Source organism: Heloderma suspectum, chromosome 2 (assembly GCF_057233095.1).
Source record: "Heloderma suspectum isolate Gila_16-S chromosome 2, 16-S_ref, whole genome shotgun sequence".
Classification (NCBI taxonomy): domain Eukaryota; kingdom Metazoa; phylum Chordata; class Lepidosauria; order Squamata; family Helodermatidae; genus Heloderma; species Heloderma suspectum.
In genome coordinates, this window is record NC_139459.1 from 159059609 (window position 1) to 159083323 (window position 23715).

Sequence of the window (23715 nt, forward strand, 5' to 3'; positions counted from 1 at the left end):
CGGCTCCAAAGCGAAGCTGCCTCCAGATATCTGGCACGATCAAAGTACTCTCTGTCCTGAAAAGTATGCCAGTCTGCGAAATGGTAGGGCCTCTGCAGAGGGCAAGACCAGTCTGAATTCTGCTCCCAGTCATCATGAGAAGATCTTGACCTCTCCCTATTGTGGGACTGTTTTTTTTCTGTTTTTTAAGGCCATTTGATCCCGACTTTGGAATCTTCGCCTTTTTAGTGATCTTTCTCGTGACCGAGAGTGCTAAAGAGTGCCCTAGAGTCAGAGAATCAGCCTGTTCGGTGGAAGTTGTTGGGCGAGGGGACATCGGCTTGGATGAAGACATAGTCGTCCCTGCTTTGTCCTTTGCAGAAGATCCTGTCGTGTTGTTGGATAGGTAACCAGTAACGCTCTTCTCCACAATTCTGCCTTGAGCCTGTCTGATCACATCACAGAGCAACCTCTGATCAGAGGTTGCATATTCAAAATGGATTAATGAAGCCACAATTTGCCACCATTACACGTGAACCAGGTCTTTGTCTGGTGGACTGTAAACAAAAGACAATGTAAACAAAACGTAAACAAAAGACAACGAGAATGTTTGCTATGTCTTGATGAAAGGAGTTGTGCAATCCAATCCTACACAAGTTTACTTAGAAGTAAGCCTACTTTTATTTATTGAATCCTATTTGCAATAAAGTGTTCTAGGACCACAGCCTTAGAAACCACCTGATTAAGTGAACCAAGATAAAAGTCAAAAACTGGGAGGGAGAGGATAATTGAAATTATAACTACAATTATTACAAGGGAGGAGGGAAGGAGCACAAGGCTTGTTCTATCTCAGCAATAATAAGTATTTATAAACATGGGTTGTGGGTCAATATGCCTCAATAAGTGTTTCCAGTAATGACGGAGATTCTGGTGCTGTAAAACCAGCTGCACCAAACCTAGATACTAACAAAAGCTGCAATTGCAAGTATTGCCATTCAACCATAGCTCTGAGGTATAACATTCCTCTTACCCCACAAACTCAGTTTTAAAGATGCCCATCTACCTAAATCCTGAGAAATCTCATTAATCATTTTTTTTAAATTAAGCTTAATCATTATATCTCTGGGAATAAGTATTCCAAGATGAGTGATGACATCTAGGCACCATCAAAATTGGATACCTCAGATTGTTTATGTTATACGTGGGATTCCCCTATCTATACCTGGCAAATATTTTCAGAAAATCAATGCTTTCTTTCATAAATTTTGGGGGTTTCCTCTCCGCCAAGATTATCTGAAAAGAATGCAACTTCCAATGAAAGAAGGTAGGTTTGGTTTCTGGTTCTTCCTTTATATCATTGGACTTATCTTCCGATTTGTACTTTCCCATCTCCATCAGATCTTCCGCCTTGGTCACTTTTGGAATCTTCTTGTCTGGTTCCTCTCTCTGAATAAATGGCATTATGTTCTAGACATAAAAGAACACATGGGGTTCCTCCCACAGTTTCTACAGTTAGAGATGTGTGGCATATAATGCCACATCAATTACACTTTGATCCATTTTCTCATGCTAAATTGACTTTACGGGGCGATCCAGATCTACAAACTGGTAGAAAATGTTTTTTGGGTGGACATGGATAGATAAGGTGATTTTTACTTTGGATCAACTGGTGGGTGCCAGTGATGAGTTTTTGTAATTTTCTATCCTGCATGTCAAATATGACTTGCCAATTATGGCTGAATGGCAGTACTTACAATGGCAGCATTTGTTAATATCTAGGTTTCAGCCAGCTGCTTTTACAGAATCATAGCCTAGATCTTTATTTGAAGCACTTACTGAGGCTGGTCAGGCAAAGTGACGCATGATCCATGTCTATAAATACTTGTTATTGGTGAACAAATATGATATTTGTTATTGTTGTTCAGTCGTTAAGTCGTGTCCGACTCTTCGTGACCCCATGGACCATAGCACCCCAGGCCTACCTGTCCTCTGCTCTGTCCCGGAGTGTGCTCAAGTTCATATTCATTGCATCGGTGATGCTATTTAGCCATCTCATCCTCTGCCGTCCCCTTCTCCTTTTGCCTTCAATCTTTCCCAGCATCAGGGTCTTTTCCAGTGACTTTTCGCATTAGGTGGCCAAAATATTTGAGCTTCAGCTTCAGTATCTGTCCTTCCAATGAGCACTCAGGGTTGATTTCCTTTAGGATGGACTGATTTGACCTCCTTGCAGTCCAGGGGACTCGTAAGAGTCTTCTCCAGCACCACAGTTTGAAAGCATCGATTCTTTGGTGCTCAGCCTTCCTTATAGTCCATCTCTCACAGCCATACATTACTACTGGGAAAACCATAGCTTTGATTAGACGGACCTTTGTCGGCAAGGTGATGTCTCTGCTTCTTACTATGCTGTCTAGGTTTGCCATAGCTTTCCTCCCAAGGAGAAAGCATCTTTTAATTTCATGGCTACAGTCACCATCTGCAGTGATCTGGGCATCTGGAGCCCAAGAAAGTAAAATCTGTCACTGCTTCCATTTCTTCCCCTTCTATATATGCCAGGAAGTGATGGGGCCAGATGCCATGATCTTAGTTTTTTTAATGTTTAGTTTCAAACCAGCTTTTGCACTCTCCACTTTCACCCTCAACAAGAGGCTCTTTAGATCCTCTTCGCTTTCTGCCATCAGGGTGGTATCATCTGTGTATCTGAGGTTGTTGATAATTCTCCCAGCAATCTTAATTCCGACCTGTGATTCATCCAACCCGGCGTTTTTCATGATGTACTCTGCATATAAGTTAAATAAGCAGGGCGACAATATGGAGCCTTGTCATACTCTTTTCCCAATTTTGAACCAATCGGTTGTTCCATGTCTGGTTCCTACTGTTGCTTCTTGACCCTCGTACAGGTTTCTCAGGAGACAGGTAAGCTGGTCTGGTACTCCCATCTCTTTAAGAATTTGCCACAGTTTGTTGTGATCCACACAATCAAAGGCTTTAGCGTAGTCAATGAAGCAGAAATAGATGTTTTTCTGGAATTCTCTTGCTTTCTCCATGATCCAGCAAATGTTGGCGATTTGATCTCTAGTTCCTCTGCCTCTTCGAAACCCAGCTTGTACTTCCAGTAGTTCTCGGTTCGCATACTGCTGAAGCCTAGCTTGTAGGATTTTGAGCATCACCTTGCTGGCATGTGACATGAGCACAATTGTACGGTAGTATGAACACTCTTTGGCATTGCCCTTCTTTGGAACTGGAATGTAAACTGACCTTTTCCAGTCTTGTGGCCACTGTTGAGTGTTCCAAATTTGTTGGCATATTGAGTGCAGCACTTTAACAGCTTCATCTTTTAGGATTTTAAATAGCTCAGCTGGAATACTGTCACCTCCGCTAGCTTTGTTGTTAGTAATGCTTCCTAAGGCCCACTGGACTTCACTCTCTAGGATGTCCAGCTCAAGTTCAGTGACCGCACTATCATGGCTATCAGGGACATTCAGATCTTTCCTGTATAGTTCTTCTGTGTATTCTTTCCACCTCTTCTTAATCTCATCTGCTTCTGTTAGGTCCCTGCCTTCTTTGTCCTTTATCATGCCCGTCTTTGCACAAAACGTTCCCTTGAGATCTCCGATTTTCTTGAAGAGATCTCTAGTCTTTCCCATTCTATTGTTTTCCTCGATTTCTTTGCATTGTTCATTTAAGAAGGCCTTCTTGTCTCTCCTTGCTATTCTCTGGAAATCTGCATTCAGTTGGGTATATTCTCCCTTTCTCCCTTGTTTTTCACTTCCCTTCTTTCCTCAGCTACTTGTAAAGCCTCATCAGACAGCCACTTTGCTTTCTTGCATTTCTTTTTCTTTGGGATGGATTTACTTGCTGCCTCTTGAACAATGTTACAGACTTCCGTCCATAGTTCCTCAGGCACTCTATCAGGTCTAATCCCTTAAATCTATTTGTCACCTCCACTGTATATTCATAAGGGACATGATTTAGGTCATACCTGAATGGTTTAGTGGTTTTCCCTACGTTCTTCAATTTAAGCCGAAATTTTGCAACAAGAAACTCATGATCTGAGCCACAGTCAGCTCCAGGTCTTGTTTTGACTGACTGTATAGAGCTTCTCCATCTTTGGCTGCAATCTGATTTCGATATTGACCATCTGGTGATGTCCATGTGTAGAGTCACCTCTTGTGCTGTTGGAAAAGAGTGTTTGCTATGATCAGCGTTTTCTCTTGGCAACACTCTATTAGCCTTTGTCCTGCTTCATTTTGTTCACCAAGAACAAGGTCATGCTTGCCTGTTATCCCAGTTATTTCTTGACTTCCTACTTTAGCATTCCAATCCCCTATGATGAAAAGGACATCTTTTTTTGGTGTTAGTTCTACAAGGTGTTGTAGGTCTTCATAGAACCGATCAACCTCAGCTTCTTCGGCTCAGTGGTTGGGGCATAGACTTGAATTACTGTGATGTTGAATGGTTTGCCTTGGATTCATACTGAGATCATTCTATCATTTTTGAGATTGTTCCCCAGTACTGCTTTTCCCACCCTTTTATTATGAGTGCTACTCCATTTCTTCTAAGGGATTCTTGCCCACAGTAGTAGATATGATGGTCACCTGGATTAAATTCGCCCATGCTTGTCCATTTTAGTTCGCTGATTCCCAAGATGTCGATGTTCAGTCTTGCCATCTCATGTTTGACCACCTCCAGATTCATTGATCTTACACTCCAGGTTCCTAAACAATATTATTCTTTACAGCATCAGATTTTCTTGATGTACAGGGTATCATAAGCAGAAATGGAACAGGGAATTGGATTGTCCCATTCAGTCTAATTAGTGAATCGCTGCTTTGGCATGTATACCTGTCATGTCTATGGATCTTAGGCTGTGCCTTATTCAGCAAAAACTTTTGTTTTGTGTCTATTGGGCACTGCAATGTCTCTTTAATAAGGTAGTGCCTAATTCAGCTAACTGCTGGCATTCTTTTAAACATATGTTTTGGCAATGCCCCATAGTTGCTTCTTTGGGGGAGGATTTTATTACACAGATAAATTTTGTACAGTCTTTAATATTTGCTGATGTACACACTCTTTTAAATTATTTACTTGCTTCATGGAAATTAATAAATGGTCAGCATAAATGAATTATCCCTCTATTTGAACAGATGCCCGGTCCAAGTCCAATATAGAGATAAAGAAACATCAGAAGGAAGAGCTGGGCCTTAAAGTTGCCCATCAACAATACCTGGACAGCAGACTGAGCAAGGCACACATAGGGATGTCAGAAGAATCCATCTGGGGGTTGAAGTTCGCCAAGCTTTCAGCAGTTTGTCTCCATAGACTCCAGCTCGCTTACCCATGAGCTGGCCCAACTCAATCTGTATGGAGTCAAGCCAGCTCGCAGATTTGCAGGTTTTGTTTTGTTTTTAAAATCTCCATTGACGCAAATTGCAGCCAGCTTAAGTTGTGCAAATTGTGGCCACAATATGCTTAATTTGTGGGCGAATTTTGTTCAAATTATGGCCAAATTTTGCGTAAATTACAGAAGTTGCAGCTGCAATTTGCGTAAATGGTGACTTTTTATATTAAAAAAAAATCCAAGAAAGTTCTCAGATTTGGGGGAAAAGCCTGCGGTTCAGCTTGCAAATGTAAGCCGAGCCGGTGGCTCCAGGGAAATCCAGTGAGCACAAAAAGGACCGGATTTCCCCACTGTATTTCTACAAAAGTATAATTATTTCTAAATGTACAGCCTTTTCCAGGCCATGAGTACTCTCTCCTCTTCCCAGGTCAAGTGGCAATGATGTGCACCAGACTCACTTGGAGGCCATTTTGGGTATCCCCTATCCATCCCCCTCTTTGTTGTTCAAACAAGGCCTCAGTCAGCCACCAAATCACCAGGCAGGCATATTCTGACAAGCTCACTTGGTCCTTGTATTGAGATGGAACTTTTTCTCAAAACGGAGTGTTCTGCTTTATTCTGTACTGCACAATCTCCCTGCGCAGGTCCATATTGCTCTCTTGCATACATGCACACATTCAGTTTCCCTCCAGCAAAAGCAAAGGCACTATCGTAGCTAGCAAATCACATTGCTGTTTGCCTCTTGGGCTCTCCCCCCACCCCCTGCCACAGCTAATTGCTCATGCGTTTCCCTCTCCCCCCTACACCAGCCACCTCACAGCTGATAAGCTGCAGGTCTCCTGACTCCCCACACCCTGAAAGCTTCTTCCAGTAGTCCGGATCACAGCAACCAGCCCATCCCTAAAGCAAAGAACAAGGCAAAGAGCCTCTGCTGAGAGTGAGCACCTACTGCAAAAAGAGAGAGAGGAAGAATGAGAGTGAGAGATGGGGAGCCACACTTGAGGTGACTGGGAGCCTCCAGTGGCCCTCAGGCTTTGCAGTGAAGAACACTGCCTTAGTGCCATACTGTGGATCACTCTCCAGAGCCTTTCAGTGCCTTGCATCAATTTTCATCATGTTAGCCTAGGTGGGACATACTGCCTAGTGAGGATCATTGTTCTAAGCATACCTTATTTCTTTTCTCTCTCCTCATTGTGTGGGGACCCAGAAGATTCAGTGCAATGACTTCCTTCAAGTGTCATTTCAGGCTGGGTTTGACTATCCAGAAGCTCTCTCCCATCTGGCTCAAGAGCTTCTTGTTCTGCAGCTGTTGCAGGAAAACTTTGAAATTCTATTTGAGGAAACCCTACACCCATTGCCTGCTGGAACTCTGTGGAAAAGAGCAGTCCTACTGCCGTCTCTGTATTCCCATGGATGATCTGATGAGCTGCATGAATGTGCTTTCTCTGGGACTGCCTCACTGTGTAGAAGAGAAAAAGACAGAGAGAGATCTGAGGGAGGCCAACAATGAGAATAGAGAATTGGGCTCCCCCCCACCCCGGCTTTCCCCTCACTCAGTAGAAACTCAGTTCCCTCACTCAGTAGAGAGATACAAAAGAAACTTCCAGACCAAGGGACCAACCTTCCCTCAGCCATAGCATTACAAAGCACAGGAAACACTGGAAACCAGGAACATTCAAAGGAGCCATTAACATCCGAAAGTAAACTCAGATGGATTACTCTAAGTGAATCTGGCGAATTGCATAGAAAAGAAAATTCTGCCAGCTGTGGCTTTCAGCTCAAGGATGGTGTTACAAAGTAGCTCTCTTTTGAGTGAACAGTACTGACTCCATTTTGAGACACAGCCAAAAAGCCAGGCATCTTCATTCCCAGCCTCAGCAAAGGTGGGAGAAAGGCACAGGAATGGGGTTGAGAGCATCATGCAATTCAGTTTCTGATGGACTTATTAAAATGCATTCCCCAAAAGCACGGGTCAAAATTCAGCAAAACATGAATGTGCTGGATAGCAAGAGTGCTATCTGGTAAGTTACCTAGTCAACTACCTGCAATATGCTCCCATTGTTGAACTCCAGCCGTGACACCTGTCTTTAAGACAGTCATTAACATGCAAAGTCATCTTTTGTTAAAAGCGTAAGAGATAGGGCTTTTGTTTCCAGCAAGTACACCCATCATCCCCAAGCACCCTCTTTTGTTATATGGGATGCTAGCGGAGATGACAGTATTCCAGCTGAGCTATTTAAAATCCTAAAAGATGATGCTGTTAAAGTGCTGCATTCAATATGCCAACAAATCTGGAACACTCAACAGTGGCCACAAGACTGGAAAAGGTCAGTTTACATTCCAATTCCAAAGAAGGGCAACGCCAAAGAGTGTTCAAACTACCGCACAATTGCGCTCATTTCACATGCCAGCAAGGTGATGCTCAAAATCCTACAAGCTAGGCTTCAGCAGTATGCGAACCGAGAATTACCGGAAGTACAAGCTGGGTTTAGAAGAGGCAGAGGAACTAGAGATCAAATCGCCAACATTCGCTGCATCATGGAGAAAGCAAGAGAATTCCAGAAAAATGTCTATTTCTGCTTCATTGACTACGCTAAAGCCTTTGATTGTGTGGATCACAACAAACTGTGGCAAATTCTTAAAGTGATGGGAGTACCAGACCACCTTACCTGTCTCCTGAGAAACCTGTACGAGGGTCAAGAAGCAACAGTAAGAACCAGACATGGAACAACCGATTGGTTCAAAATTGGGAAAGGAGTACGACAAGGCTGCATATTGTCACCCTGCTTATTTAACTTATATGCAGAGTACATCATGAGAAATGCCGGGTTGGATGAATCAGAGGTCGGAATTAAGATTGCTGGGAGAATTATCAACAACCTCCGATATGCAGACGATACCACCCTAATGGCAGAAAGCGAAGAGGATCTAAAGAGCCTCTTGTTGAGGGTGAAAGAGGAGAGTGCAAAAGCTGGTTTGAAACTCAACATTAAAAAAACGAAGATCATGGCATCTGGCCCCATCACTTCCTGGCATATGGAAGGGGAAGAAATGGAAGCAGTGACAGATTTTACTTTCTTGGGTTCCAAGATCACCGCAGACGGTGACTGTAGCCATGAAATTAAAAGACGCTTGCTCCTTGGGAGGAAAGCTATGGCCAACCTAGACAGCATAGTAAGAAGCAGAGACATCACCTTGCCGACAAAGGTCCGTCTAATCAAAGCTATGGTTTTCCCAGTAGTAATGTATGGCTGTGAGAGCTGGACTATAAGGAAGGCTGAGCGCCGAAGAATTGATGCTTTCGAACTGTGGTGCTGGAGAAGACTCTTACGAGTCCCCTGGACTGCAAGGAGGTCAAATCAGTCCATCCTAAAGGAAATCAACCCTGAGTGCTCATTGGAAGGACAGATAATGAAGCTGAAGCTCCAATATTTTGGCCACCTAATGCGAAGAGAAAACTCCCTGGAAAAGACCCTGATGCTGGGAAAGACTGAAGGCAAAAGGAGAAGGGGACGGCAGAGGATGAGATGGCTAGATAGCATCACGGATGCAATGAATATGAACTTGAGCACGCTCCGGGAGAGAGTGCAGGACAGGAAGGCCTGGCGTGCTATGGTCCATGGGGTCACGAAGAGTCGGACACGACTGAACGACTGAACAACAACAACAATGGAAGGCCAGCTCTGTCTTTATCCCACAGCAAGTAATACAATTTCCAGTGCCTATGAGCAGTGTCTGGCTCATCAGAGCTGTGATGTCACTACCTTTCTCTGAACTAAGAAGCCTCAGGTTGGGGGCAGTCCCGAGTCCCCTCTTCCCAGGGCCATGCTGCTGAAATCACTAGGTGACTCACCCCTTCAGGGGTATGGTGCCACACTGCTGCTGAAATCACTCAGAGTCTGTCCTCCCAAAGGAAAAGCTCCATGCTGAAATTGCTGAAATCACTAAGTTTGCTTGCCAGAGCAAGGTGCCAACAGTGGGTTCTTTGCCTCCCCTAGTCAAGGCTCTCTGTTTTCCTTCCTCTTCACCCGAGACCAGGAATTGCAACGCGCACTAGCTCTTATCTGCAGGAAAGGGCTTCAGCCCAATTAAAGGTATATTGTTTTTGGAGGTTCTTAGTATGAATTGTAGCCTCCACCCCTGCTTTCCCCTCTGTGTGTGTGTGTGGGGGGGGGGGGTAGGCTTCAGGCCTTGGGAATACTCCTTCTCACAGTCTTGAAAGCTACTTTTAGGCCTGGAACTCGGCTTCACCAAGAATGCAGCTAATTTCCTCACCAAAGCATAACTTGGTGAAGGCTGGAGCATCCGCAATTAGTCTTAAGTGTTAAATCCATTTGCTCAGCAGAAGGATACTCTCCTAGAAGGAAGGGGACAGAAAGCCTTGCACCGCTTGGTCAGTGTGAGGCTGGGGCAGTAAAGAGCATCGCAAATGTACCAGTCTTTGTGGACAGACCTGCACACATGTGTCTGCCTTGCCACACCACATCTAGTGATGTTCAGAAATCACTCTTGCTGAGCACATGGACTGTGGTAAAAGGCAGCCTCACCAGCTGCTTGAATCAAAGGTCATTTAGTGGTGAACTGGCCCTCAGACGTGATCTAAATGTAGTGGCAACAGGTCTAAGTACAAATCACTGAGAATCACATCTTAGGCTCCTGCTCTTGGATAGTGAAAGGACCTGCAGTCCTGGGGGGGAAGGAGCACACAAGCCAGGAAACTGTGGTGTGGGGAGAGGTGGCAACCCATCGTAATTGAGGGGGAATTGAGCGGGATGAGGCAGCAACCACAACCCCCTCCAGAGAGATTTGGAGTCATGGGGTTAGGTTAAGTGTCTCCCCATGTATTACAGTGGGCTGAGCAGGAATACCACAGCATTAGGGTAAAAAAGTCTTCATACTTCCACCTATATCCTCACTGGTCCCTAGAGTGCCTACAGTTCACGTATATTTTCCTGACTGGTGTTTCCAATGGTAACCATGGCAACAGCACTGGTGGCAACTTCAACCGTATGGGCAGTTAGCCTCCAGGATAACATACCTGCAGGATTGTTCCTGTTTTCATTGGCAGATTCAGCTACAGGCTCCAATAGTAAATTGTACAACTCTTGAGTCAGGAGCTAGTAGCCTCTGATAGGATTTCAGAGTCTTGTCAAAGTCACATGTTAGGTGATCCACAGCTGGCCCTGCCTAGTGAGATTCTCTGTTTCTACCCTGAAATGATTTATCATATGACCCACACTCAAGGTGCAGCAACTAATGTCTGTAGTCACCAGTCCTATTTTTCGCCTGATTCAGACAGACACCAACATTCCTGTCACATTCCCATGCTAACTGTGCCCGTGTCCTATCACTTCATTGAGGGAACAGCTATACACTCATCCCATTCTCTACCTTCTTTGGTCTCTGGGCCTCTATGAATACCATGAGAAATCCTATTTGGCTCCCACTCATAGCCTGCAGTTTATTGCTGCCGTAATAAATACACTTCATGCCTGAGGCTTTCTTCCAAACAATAGAGCTAATGCTACCCAGGCCCTGGTCTGTCAGTTCATCAGAACCTCCACCGAATAACAGTCTCCTTCCAACAACTCCTTGGGAACATGGCAGCAACCATGTCTATTGTGAGGTTCACTCAACTCCAGATAAGGCTGATCCAACTTTGGTTCCTTTCTGTTTTCTACTCATCATGGGTTCAACCAACAAAGGTCCTCTGCCTACCTTGTCACCTCCTCCCCTCCCAGAGAGACATGTTGGTTAGAACTGTAGTTCTTTGAGCGGTCATCTGTGCAGATGCATTCTGTGCCTGCACAGAGCCCCATTTGGGAAATTTCTATTGCTAGGCTACCCACTACCTCCAACTGCACACTCAGAAGGGGGTGGTTCCTACCTTCCCATTAATTTCAAATGCTTGACCAACACAGCAGCTATAAGAATGGAAGTGGGAGAATGCAGGTAGAATATCACCTGCAGCAGGGTAGGAAGGTGGGTTGTGTGACTGCATAGATGACCACTTTCGGAACTATAATCTCTGTGCAGTCCCACATATGAGTAGAGTAGAGTCACAAGCTTACTTACTGGATGTGGAACAGTGCTAAGACGCCAATGAGCTGAGCACCGCCCTTCAACAGGAGGTGTCAGACCTTGTCTAGATGTTTAGCTGATAGTAACAGTGATGAAATGGTATTTTGTTTTGTTATTTAATTGTATGTTTGAAAGTGTGTTTGCATGATTGATGTATTCTAACATATCCTTTCTCCTAAAGGCTATGGTAAATAGATGGGAGGGGGGAGTTAGAATGTTCAGATTTTAAATGGCGCCTCCTGATTGGCTGTTCCTTTTTCAGTTGGGAGAGCGAGGGAATAAGAGGCACTTGGTTTTCTTTAGAGGGTTAGATAGGGATTGGCTTTCTGAGGGGTAGGATTAGGACACTGGGCTCTAGCTTTGGGGGTGGTTAGATTCCCCTGGGAGGTGGAGGGAGGTATATGTATTAATTTAAAGCCTTATTATTAGGAGGAGTAGAGTAGGTAAGGAATTAATACAAATTTGAAACAATAATTTTACCACATAAAACTCAAACTGCATTGAAACATTTTATACCTTGTAAATAAAGTTTCATTTTTGATTTGTTCTTTCAAACCACACTATTCTTGGTCTCATTTGTTATCAGAAAAGATGAAAGTATGAAAGAAATAAGTCATAGCCTATGAATTTACACCCACTCACATACACACACAAAAGGTTTATAAAAAGGTTTTCTTTTTAAAAAGGAGAACCACAACAGTAGTGGTTGCTGAAGTTAAAGTTGATATATTCCTTACACACACACTTGCTCTAAGGTTGAGAGTATATAGAGGTACTGAAATTTTGGAGCTAGAATTTGTACTTGGTGTTCTAAATATATTTATGAGGAATGGTGATGATATAATAGTCACAGGTGGGGAAGGGTGATACGTCACAGTAACAGACAAGTGTTGAAAGCTAGACCCACGTAGCTGCTGCAGAGGTCCATCACCACACCCCTAGGAAGCTGAAGACTGAGACTGACAGCTCTAGTGGAGTGCACTCACACCAAATATGGAACTGGGAGCTTAGCCAGCTGGTAGCACAGGGGGACAGTTGAGGAAACACAGCGCAACCAGTACTGAGTGGGGACTGCCCACTATTTTGGGGGGGTCTTCATAGCAAAGGAAAAGCCTTGTGGTTTGCCTGAAGCACTGAGTCCTTTCCAGGTAAAAAGCCAAAACCCAACGAATGTCCGAGTCATGACACAAGGACTCTAGGGGTATTGCCAGGTTAGGGAAGAAAACCAGGAGATTGCTGTCCTGATTAAAATGGACCTTGGACATCACCCTAAGGAGAAGGAAAATGTCTGGTTTAAGGACCACTTTGCCCTTATACAGGCAGAGGAATGGTGGGTCATGCCCAAGCACACACAGTTTGCTCACTCTCCTGGTAGTTGTTATAGGCAGCAAGAATGTGGCCTTCCAGGACACAACCTGGACAGAGCATATGGCAAATGGTATGAAAGGCGGTTTTGTTAATTGTGTTAGAATGACAGAGAGGGTCCAAGAAAGGCAGGTTGCTTACTGTAACTGTAATTCTTTGGTCATCTGTGCATTCGAACATAAGGGCTCTGTACGTGCACAGAGTCTCAATTGGGGAAACTCCTATAGCTCAGGAACATTTTGGTGGGAACCCTCCCCCACCATCCCACTGCACATGTTCTAATGGGTTCCCATCCAATCCCTCAGTTCCTTGGGTATGGCCTCAGAATCAAAGGTGGGTATCACACTTCGGTACCAACATCAAAATTGACACTGACACCTAAGCAGGGACGGTGGATGGGTTGTGTGAAGGCACAGATGACCACTCAGAGAACTACAGTTACAGGTAAGCAACCTGCCTTCTTCGTGGTCTCTGTGCATCACACATATGGGTGATTGACAAGCTGACTTACTGGAGGTGGTTCAGTGTCTTAGTTCGAAGTTGAAGACAGTACCACACATCCAAATATGCAGTCCAATCTTGCCTGTACATCGAACTTATAGTGTACAAATGTGGATAGCTTCACCCAGTTCGTAGTTCTACAGGCAAAGTCACTCCTTTCTCAAAAGCCATAGAAGCAACCACTCCCTGAGTTGAGTGCACCTTTATCGGAGCAGAAAGTTCCATACTAGCCACCTCATACGCCAGCCGGATGGTCTGGACTACCCATGAAGCAAGGCACTGCGATGAAACAGGGAGAACTTTCCTCTTTCGCCCATAACAAAGGAACAGTCTCTTTGAAGTATGGAATGACTCAGAAGTTATAGAAGACTAGTACACAACATACATCAAGCGTATGTAAAGTCCTCTCCAGTGGCAAAGGAGATGGAAAAAATGCTGGCAAGACTATCAATACATAGATAGTCACATGGAATTCTGACACCACCTTAGGAAGAAAAGAGATGTCTGGCCTCAGAACCACCCCATCTTTATGGAACATCAAGAATAGGGAGTCAACCCTCAGAGCACAAAGTTCACTTGATTGCCTAGCTGATGTAACGGCTATGAGGAAAATGGCCTTCCAGGAAAGGAGGTGCATATCAACAGAGGTTCAAATGGTTTCGATGTCAATGCATGTAAAACGACAGATAAATTCCACTAAAGCATGAACATTTTTACTGGAGGCATGAGATTTCTCAAACTTCTGATGAACTGGCGAACTGGGGTGAATACAGTAAAACCTTGAACAGGTACATGTAAGGCATAAATAGCCATCAAATAAACTCTTATAGAAGTATACTTGAGGCCTTTAACAAACAATGAATGCAAAAAAACAGAGAATACATTCCACCAGACAACATAGCGGAACAAATTTGTTTTCAGTAGCAAGTTTAGAGAATACTCTCCACTTACTGGAGTAAGAACATCTAGCTGATGGTTTTCTAGTGGCAAAGTAGTCAGTGAATTCTGCAGGCTGTTAGCTTTGTTGTTGTTGTTCAGTCGTTCAGTCATGTCCGACTCTTCGTGACCCCATGGACCACAGCACGCCAGGCCTTCCTGTCCTGCGCTCTCTCCCGGAGTGTGCTCAAGTTCATATTCATTGCATCGGTGATGCTATCTAGCCTTCTCATCCTCTGCCGTCCCCTTCTCCTTTTGCCTTCAGTCTTTCCCAGCATCAGGGTCTTTTCCAGAGAGTTTTCTCTTCGCATTAGGTAGCCAAAATATTTGAGCTTCAGCTTCAGCATCTGTCCTTCCAATGAGCACTCAGGGTTTATTTCCTTTAGGATGGACTGATTTGACCTCCTTGCAGTCCAGGGGACTCGTAAGAGTCTTCTCCAGCACCACAGTTCGAAAGCATCAATTCTTCGGCGCTCAGCCTTCCTTATAGTCCAGCTCTCACAGCCATACATTACTACTGGGAAAACCTTAAGGGTTCTCAAATCAGGATGCTTCACTCGACCCTGATCCTGAGTCCAGTATCGACAGTAGGCTTCAGTACTGGCCCCTGACCAGTGCCAGAAGGGGGGCAAACCAAGCCTGTCTCAGCTGCCATGGAGTAATCAATATGCCAGTTGCCCTGTCTGCAATCATTTTTTAGATGACTTTTGCGAGAAGCAGAAATGGTGGAAATAGGTAAAATGGGCCACCTGTCCAGTGGAGAAGAAAAGCATCTCCCAGAGAGAACTTGCCTAGCCCTGCTCTGGTGCAGAAGTGCATTCATACTGCATTCTCCGGGGTTGCAAACACATCTATCACAGGGTTGCCCCAGTTCATGAAAAGGCGGCAGAGCACCTTTGGTGCAAGTTGTCACCCATGGGATGAGTGGTAAGACCTGCTCAATGAGTCTGCCGAAACATTTTCTTTCCCTGCAATGTGTATGGCTGCAAGGTGCATTCCCCTGTGAATGGCACAATGAAAAAACAAAATGAAAGTTTGTTTGAAAGCCTTCAATGCTTTCCATACCACCAGCAATTCCAGATGGTTTATATGTAGAATCTTCTCTGGTCCAGACCATAGACCTTGAATCTGTAAAGTACTGCAATGCACTCCCCATCTAAGGAGAGAGGCATTAGTCATGAGAATGTGGGTGGGCGGTACTGGAAGGAAGGGCATCCCCTGGCAGAGGTTGTCTATCATCATCCACCAACTGAGAGATAGCAGTATATCGGCTGGTATGTTGAGTAGGGCTCGGTGAGCATTTTCTGTCCCATGGAAAGTGCAAATAAACCATGTTTGAAGGGGGCAACATCCAAAGTCAAGCCCATGCAACCACCAATACGGTGGCCACCAGTAGGTGCTGGATGGGAAAAGCTGTAACTGTTCGTTGGTGCATTATGTCTCTTGCAAGGTTGAAGATGGCTGATGCTCAGTTTGGAAGGAGGTACATCCTCATGGTTCTTGAGTCCAATACTGTCCCCATAAACAAGATCTCTTGGGAAGGAATTAGCTTGGATTTTTCCTTGTTGATGCAAAGCCCCAAGGCCATCCGCCCTGAGGCGGATAGCAATCGATGATTCCTGACGCAAATTAAACCAAAAGAAGGCAAAAACAAAGACAGAATGATGTTAGTAGAAGAGAAAAACCTAGAAGCAAACAGAAAGAAAAAACCTCAGCTAGAATCAAGAAAAAACTGTCAAGATTGACAGATGAAGTTCCCCTTGAGGCACCCAGCAAGGCGGTGGAAAGAGAACTGAGGGATTGGGCAGGAACCCATTAGGACATGCACAATGGGAAGGTGGGGCAGGGCTCCTGCCAAAACATTCCTCAGCTATAGAAGTTTCCCAAATTGAGGCTCTGTGCAGGCATAGAGCCCATATGTGTGATGCACAGAGACCACGAAGAAAAAGGTGTGGGTGTTGCAATATGTGTTAACCAGACCTTTCATTAAATCATCATCATCACTCTTTATTATGGTCCAATTACCAAAATAGCTCAATAATCAACTTAAAATACATTGACCAAATAAGGCAATATGTATATGAAGCCAAAACATTATAAAAGTTCTAAACATTTCAGAAGGGTTCTAAACACTGGATAGGTCGGGTACATTCTTGACAGGTTTTGCTTGCTGCTGTGAAAAGTTTGGCAGCAATAAGAGTAGTGGCTGCCTTTTTGTCAGAAAGAAATAAAAAGACATAAAATGCAGCCAAGCATCCTGGCAATTCAGATAAAATGGGATCGATAAAAGTTTTACAACTGTCACGATAAAAAAGACAGTACAGGAGAACATGGGTCACTGTTTCGATCTCTCCTGAGTCACAGGGACACTTCCATTCATGATAAGGAATTTTACAAAATCTGCCCTCCAGGACAGCTGAAGGGAGAGAATTAAAATGTGCTAATGTTTTAGCTCTACAATACTTCTGGACCGAGAATGAATAGAGATAATTTGCTGGTTTGTGAAGGCGAAGTGCAGTGTCAATTAAAATGGAATTTGAGGTTAAGCTCAAGTCAACTTGATATTTGATATCTGCTAGGCATTGTCTGAGCATTACTCTGGCCTTCTCATATCCCAGAGAGATCAAATAATCAGGGGATAGTCCATAAAACATTTTAAATGTCTAATTTTTAAAGTGGTGTTTTCATGTAACTTATACATAAGAAGTAGTAGGCAGTGATCCACCAAGGTAGCCTCAAGTTTGTATGAAGGTGTGTCTCTAGAGGTGGAATCAAAGGCAGATTTGAGATCCACAAAAGCTGAGAGCAGGGATGTTTTAGATTTACTGGTGTATTTCTCCACAAGATGATGAAGGATTAAAGCTTGTTCCATAGTGGATCAACCTGATCTAAAGCCAGCCTGTTCGTCCGCCAGAATGTTTTATTGTTCCATCCAAGTCTAAAATTTCCAATAGAGATGCCTGGCATATAGCTTGCTGATAATGGTAAGCAAGCTAATTGGGCGGTAATTGGCTGGGACATCTTTCCTTCCCTTTTTAAAGATGGGGATGATGATGGCCAAGCCCCAGTCTGGAGGAATATGGGCAGTTTGATGTGAAAAGAGTAGCTAGGAGCCCACAAATTGATATTACTCTTAATTAGCTCTGCAGGTATATAGTCGCAGCCAGGGGCCTTGGTTTTAGTTGGTTTACCCGTTAATGAACTCAGAAACTGAGACAGGAGGCCAATCAATAAGGGGTCCTGAGATATTCTCCATCTGAAAATAGGGTGCCTCCTCTACTGCATATAGTACACAGAAATGAGTCTCCCATGTCTCAGACAGTCCAGACATACTGGGCCACAAGTAGGAAGCGTTGTAGTCAGATGCCAGAAAGAGGTTGTATCTTTGGACCTCACAGCATGAATAAGCTGTTCCCACCCTGCTTTTTGAGCACACTTTTTTTTGGCTTTAAGCAGGGTTTTATAACATTTTTTGCACAGTATTAGGTCAGCCGATGAAGCTACTAAGGGATTTTCCTTGTGCGCCCTAAATTTAGCAATCAGGCATTTCTTAGCACAAATACAGTCCTGGTCAAACCAGCTCTTGGATCTGAACTGGGTAGTCTGGTGTTTCCCCAAGTTTTTAACTGTTAAATGAGTCTTTAGTTCATTGATCAGAGTCTCGTAAACATCTAGAATTCCAGTGTTTGCACGTGTTGCAAGAATGGAAGAACGAATCTTGTGGAAATAATCAGCGTTTAGCAGCTTCTTCATAGACCTGTCCACATTCTCAGTCCATCTGATCTTGGTGGTGCTGATATCAGCCTCCATGTCAGGCTGGAAGGCAGCAATTACATGCATATGGCACTCAACGGGCTTTAAGGCCAGAGTCAAGGGAAGATGATCACTGTCAAGTCAATTATTTATCTCCAAATGATCCACAAGGTTTAACAGATTATGTGAGGAGATCAAGTAGTCAATAGCACTCATCCTGGTACCTGACCAAAATGTGTATTTTCCCGGGATGTCACCGGTAACATTTCCATTTAGAATACATACGTCCAAACGGTATGACATTTGGGCCAGGCATAGTCCAGCATAGCTGCAGATAGTATCTTTTGAAAGCTGTGAGTTTATGTCTTTCAGGAGGACAGAGATGAGCAGTGTCATCTGGTCCCAGTCTGGCACTGAAATCACCCCCAATAACTACTTGTGTAATCTGAGTGGTTATAATCAGATTTCCAATGTATAATTCTAAATCTTGCCATAGCGTGTTGATCTGTGAATGAAGTCGTTGGAGAGGAAGATATATGTATGAAACATATTATACTGATTAAATTTGATTGTTATTGCAGTGTTAAGAGAAGGGAAATTAGTCAATGACATGCGAAGCCCTATAGAAATAAAAATGCCTAGGCCACCCCTTCTTGTCACTAGGGGAGGCGTGAAACTGGTGGCCAATGAAGTCATTTAGTTCTATATCATCCAAAGCCCAGGTCTCTTGTAACATCAAAATGTCAAATTTAGAGGTGTAATTTATAAAGGAGTCATAGCTACTCTTGTTTTTCCAGCCTGCTATATTCCATGAGAGCACAGAGCGGTTTTGTTGGGAAGTTGTCAGTCAACCTGAGCATTTGGGAGAAGATTCCATAGTGGAGATAGGCCTCCCAAAGGATTCTATAGTGAGATTGCATCATAAAGGACGGCACCTCCAAGTTATTTAACTGTGTGTTGTCTTCTGTCGTCATCGGTTGGAGAATAGAAAGAGAGGGACAGAGACTATCCTTGAAACCTTGTAAATCACTTCTGGGAGGAAGTCTGCTATGCAGGCATGGTTTAGCTGATTGAAATAAGGTGGCGTCCAAGAGAGTAGGCAGCAAAAAGAGAGCTGAAGAATTATAGAATCATAGAATAGTAGGGTTGGAAGGGGCCTACAAGGCCATCGAGTCCAACCCCCTGCTCAGTGCAGGAATCCAAGTCAGAGCATTCCTGACAAATGGCTGTCCAGCCTCGTCTTGAATGCCTCCAGTGTGGGAGAGCCCACCACCTCCCTAGATAATTGGTTCCATTGTCGTATTGCTCTAACAGTCAGGAAGTTTTTCCTGATGTTCAGCCAAAATCTGGCTTCCTGTAACTTGAGCCTGTCCTGCACTCTGGGATGATCAAGAAGAGATCCTGGCCTTCCTCTCTGTGACAACCTTTCAAGTACTTGAAAAGAGCTATCATATCTCCCCTCAGTCTTTTCTTCTCAAGGCTAAACATGCCCAGTTCTTTCAGTCTCTCTTCATAGGGCTTTGTTTCCAGTTCCTTGATCATATGTCGGTATACCATCGGAAGATGGGACTCCCAGGTCGGAAGATGATCAAAATGCTACTGGGGAGGAACAGGGGATAAGTTCAACTAGCCCCAGATGTGATGACGCAGCTAGCTCAAAGCCGAAAGGACAGCTAGCAGCCGATGGTGCTGGTGGTGAATGACGAATCCAATGTTCTAAAGATCAACACACCATAGGAACCTGGAATGTAAGATCTATGAGCCAGGACAAATTGGATGTGGTTATTGGGGAGATGTCAAGATTAAATATAGACATCTTGGGTGTCAGTGAACTGAAATGGACTGGAATGGGCCACTTAACATCAAATGACCACCAGATCTACTACTGTGGACAAGAAGACCACAGAAGAAATGGAGTAGCCTTCATAATTAATAATAAAGCGGCTAAAGCAGTGCTTGGATACAGTCCAAAAAATGACAGAATGATCTCAATTCGAATTCAGGGTAAGCCATTTAACATCACAGTGATCCAAATATATGCCACTACCACAGATGCTGAAGAAGCAGAAATAGATCAGTTCTATGAGGATCTGCAGCACCTACTGGATAGTATGCCAAAAAAATATGTTACTTTCATTACAGGAGACTGGAATGCTAAGGTGGGTAGTCAAACGACACCTGGAATTACAGGCAAGCATGGTCTGGGAGAACAAAATGAAGCAGGACATAGGCTGATAGAATTTTGCCAAGACAACTCACTGTGCATAACGAACACTCTCTTCCAACAACCTAAGAGACGACTTTATACATAGACTACACCAGATGGTCGACACCGAAATCAGATTGACTACATCCTTTGTAGCCAAAGGTAGCAGACATCTATGCAGTTGGTAAAAACAAGACCTGGAGCTGATTGTAGTTCAGATCATGAACTTCTTATTGCACAATTTAAAATCAGACTAAAGAGAATAGGGAAGACCCACAGATCAGTTAGATCAGCTCACTAATATTCCTCATGAATATGCAGTGGAGGTGAAGAATAGATTTAAGGGACTAGATTACTAAATCTATAATCTATAGGGTCCCGGAAGAACTATGGACAGAAGTTCGCAACATTGTTCAGGAGGCGGCAACAAAAAATGTCCCAAAGAAAAAGAAAACCAAGAAGGCAAGATGGCTGTCTGCTGAGACACTGGAAACAGCCCAAGAAAGAAGAAAAGCAAAAGGCAACAGTGATAGGGGGAGATTTATTTATTTATTTATTTCTATACCGCCCAATAGCCGAAGCTCTCTGGGCGGTTCACAAAAACTAAAACCAAACAACACACAATAAAACAATTTAAAATATATAGAGATATGCCCAATTAAATGCAAAATTCCAGAGGTTAGCCAGAAGAGATGAGGAATTATTTTTAAACAAGCAATGCGCAGAAGCAGAAGAAGATAATAGAATAGGAAGGACAAGAGACCTCTTCCAGAAAATTAGAAACATCGGAGGTAAATTCCAGGAAAAAATGGGTATGATCAAAATAAACAGAAGCAGAAAAGATCAAGAAAAGGTGGCAAGAATATATGGAAGATCTGTATAGAAAGGATAATAATATCGGGGAGAGATTTGACGGTGTGGTCAGTGAACTAGAGCCAGACATCCTGAAGAGTGAGGTTGAATGGTCCTTAAGAAGCATTGCTAATAACAAGGCAGCAGGAGATGACGGTATCCCAGTTGAACTGTTTAAAATCTTGCAAGATGATGCTGTCAAGGTGATGCATGCCATATGCCAGCAAATTTGGAAAACACAAGAATGGCAAACAGATTGGAAAAAATCAACTTATATCCCCATACCAAAAAAGGGAAGCACCAAAGAATGTTCAAACTATCGAACAGTGGCACTTATTTAACATGCCAGTAAGGTAATGCTCAAGATCTTGCAAGCTAGACTCTAGCAATTCATGGAACGAGAATTGCCAGATGTACAAGCTGGGTTTAGAAAAGGCAGAGGAACTAGAGACCAAATTGCCAATATCCGCTGGATAAGGGAGAAAGCCAGGGAGTTTCAGGAAAACATCTATTTCTGTTTTATTGACTATTCTAAAGCCTTTGACTGTGTGGACCATAACAAATTGTGGCAAGTTCTTGGTGGTATGGGGATACCAAGTCATCTTGTCTGCCTCCTGAGGAATCTGTATAACGACCAAGTAGCAACGGTAAGAACAGACCACAGAACAACAGACTGGTTTAAGATTGGGAAAGGAGTACAGCAGGGTTGTATACTCTCACCCTACCTATTCAACCTGTATGCAGAACACATCATGTGACGTGCTGGGCTTGATGAATCCAAGGCTGGAGTTAAAATCGCTGGAAGAAACATTAACAATCTCAGATATGCAGATGATACCACTTTGATGGCTGAAAGCGAGGAGATGCTGAGGAACCTGATGACGAAGGTGAAAGAAGAAAGTGCGAAAGCTGGGTTGCAGTTAAACCTCAAAAAAACCAAGATTATGGCAACCAGCTGGATTGATAACTGGCAAATAGAGGGAGAAAACGTGGAGGCAGTGACAGACTTTGTCTTTCTAGGCGCAAAGATTACTGCAGATGCTGACTGCAGCCAGGAAATCAGAAGCCATTTACTTCCAGGGAGGACAGCAATGACAAATCTTGATAAAATAGTGAAGAGCAGAGACATCACACTGTCAATGGTCCGCATAGTTAAAGCAATGGTCTTCCCCGTAGTAACCTATGGCTGCGAGAGCTGGACCATAAGGAAGGCTGAGCGAAGGAAGATAGATGCTTTTGAACTGTGGTGCTGGAGGAAAATTCTGAGAGTGCCTTGGACTGCCAGAAGATCAAACCAGTCCATACTCCAGGAAATAAAGCCAGACTGCTCACTTGAGGGAATGTTCTTAAAGGCAAAACTGAAGTACTTTGGCCACATAATGAGAAGACAGGAGACCCTGGAGAAGATGCTGATGCTAGGGAAAGTGGAAGGCAAAAGCAAGAGGGGCCGACCAAGGGCAAGATAGATGGATGATATTCTGGAGGTGACGGACTAGACCTTGGGGGAGCTGGGGGTGGCGACAGCCGACAGGAAGCTCTGGCGCGGGCTGGTCCATGAAGTCACAAAGAGTCGGAAGCAACTGACCGAATAAACAACAACAAAATTGAGCCGTTGGTGATATTTGTACTACAGGACACTTATGGTTTGTGGGTGTCGTATTATCGAAAGAAATTAAATCTGTTGACTGAGAGTCTGCCTGAGGCTGTGAGGTTGCTACCCCACTTGCAGTCCTGGTTTGGAAAACAGTTTCTTCACCAGCATGAGTGTGGATTTGCCAAGTCCTGTTGCAGGAAGTGCTCTCGTAGTGGTTCTGCAGTAGTACATAGGGAGGCTAAACTGGCTTTTAATTCCTTCCATTTAGCATTAAGGTCAGTGAGACACGAATCATTGTCAAGGCTGTTCTGGGCCTTGGCTGGATCAGGGCAAGTCAAATTATTCCAGTGGTTTGATAAAACTGCTGAAGACTAGTAGGCAGAGAGCCCAAGATTAGCTGTTGAATGGCCTAAGGTCGTTTCCATAGGTCCCTTGTCAGCACAGTGCTTTAGCTGTGAGGCGTGACATAATGGAAGAGGCTGGATGGCTACATCGTGAAAGACTCCCATGGGAGCAAAATGAAATTCAGCCAAAAAAGTTGCCATTTTAAAAAGCATAAAAGGGATAACAGCTTGTCTAAAAGTGAGTAGCAATCTTTTCGGACCTGGTTTTGCTGGGACCCAATCTATAGAAAGAATGTCGATATATTGGGGATTGCAATGTAGAATTCTCCCTGAGAATTCCCTCAGGGAGTGAATCATGGCTCTATGTGAGGACCATCTGTCTGTATTAACTCTGATTAGAGTGATTTGTAGAAACACCTGTGTGGTTTGAAGAACTCGAGCAGGGATAGATCCACTGGGCATACTGTTTGCTTTTGTAAACAATGATTTATTTATGTTTTGCATCGGGGGGGGTCAATCCCGGTCCCAAAATATTTTTTAGTAACTAAGTCTGCTAAGTTGGTGTTAGGGGTTTGTAAAGTATTCTCTTGGAAATAGTGCTTTTGGAGTTTTCCTATTGCCTCCCCAAGGGCATCAACTTTTGGTGCAGACTGCCTGGAGGCTATCAAATATTGCCATAACAGTTTGAGCAGTTAGAAGACACTGTTGAGCAACACATTCAGGATAAAAGTTCTTTGAAATATTTGGGGTTCTACTTCTAGGAGAT

The 23715-nt window shown here is 43.8% G+C and overlaps 1 protein-coding gene across 4 annotated transcripts in view; it reads right to left on the bottom strand.

The window, feature by feature from the left end:
• CFAP91 (cilia and flagella associated protein 91) overlaps nt 1-23715 on the bottom strand; it is a 135769-nt gene that overhangs the window by 11927 nt on the left and 100127 nt on the right. For 2 of the 4 annotated variants that reach the window (XM_084835394.1, XM_084835396.1), the window contains one exon: nt 6486-6776. The exons of the other annotated variants lie outside the window; for them this stretch is intronic. In XM_084835394.1, coding sequence (XP_084691520.1) covers nt 6487-6776 — 290 coding nt within the window. In that variant the 3' untranslated portion in view covers nt 6486. The remainder of the gene's footprint in view (nt 1-6485; nt 6777-23715) is intronic. 4 annotated transcript variants of the gene reach the window in all.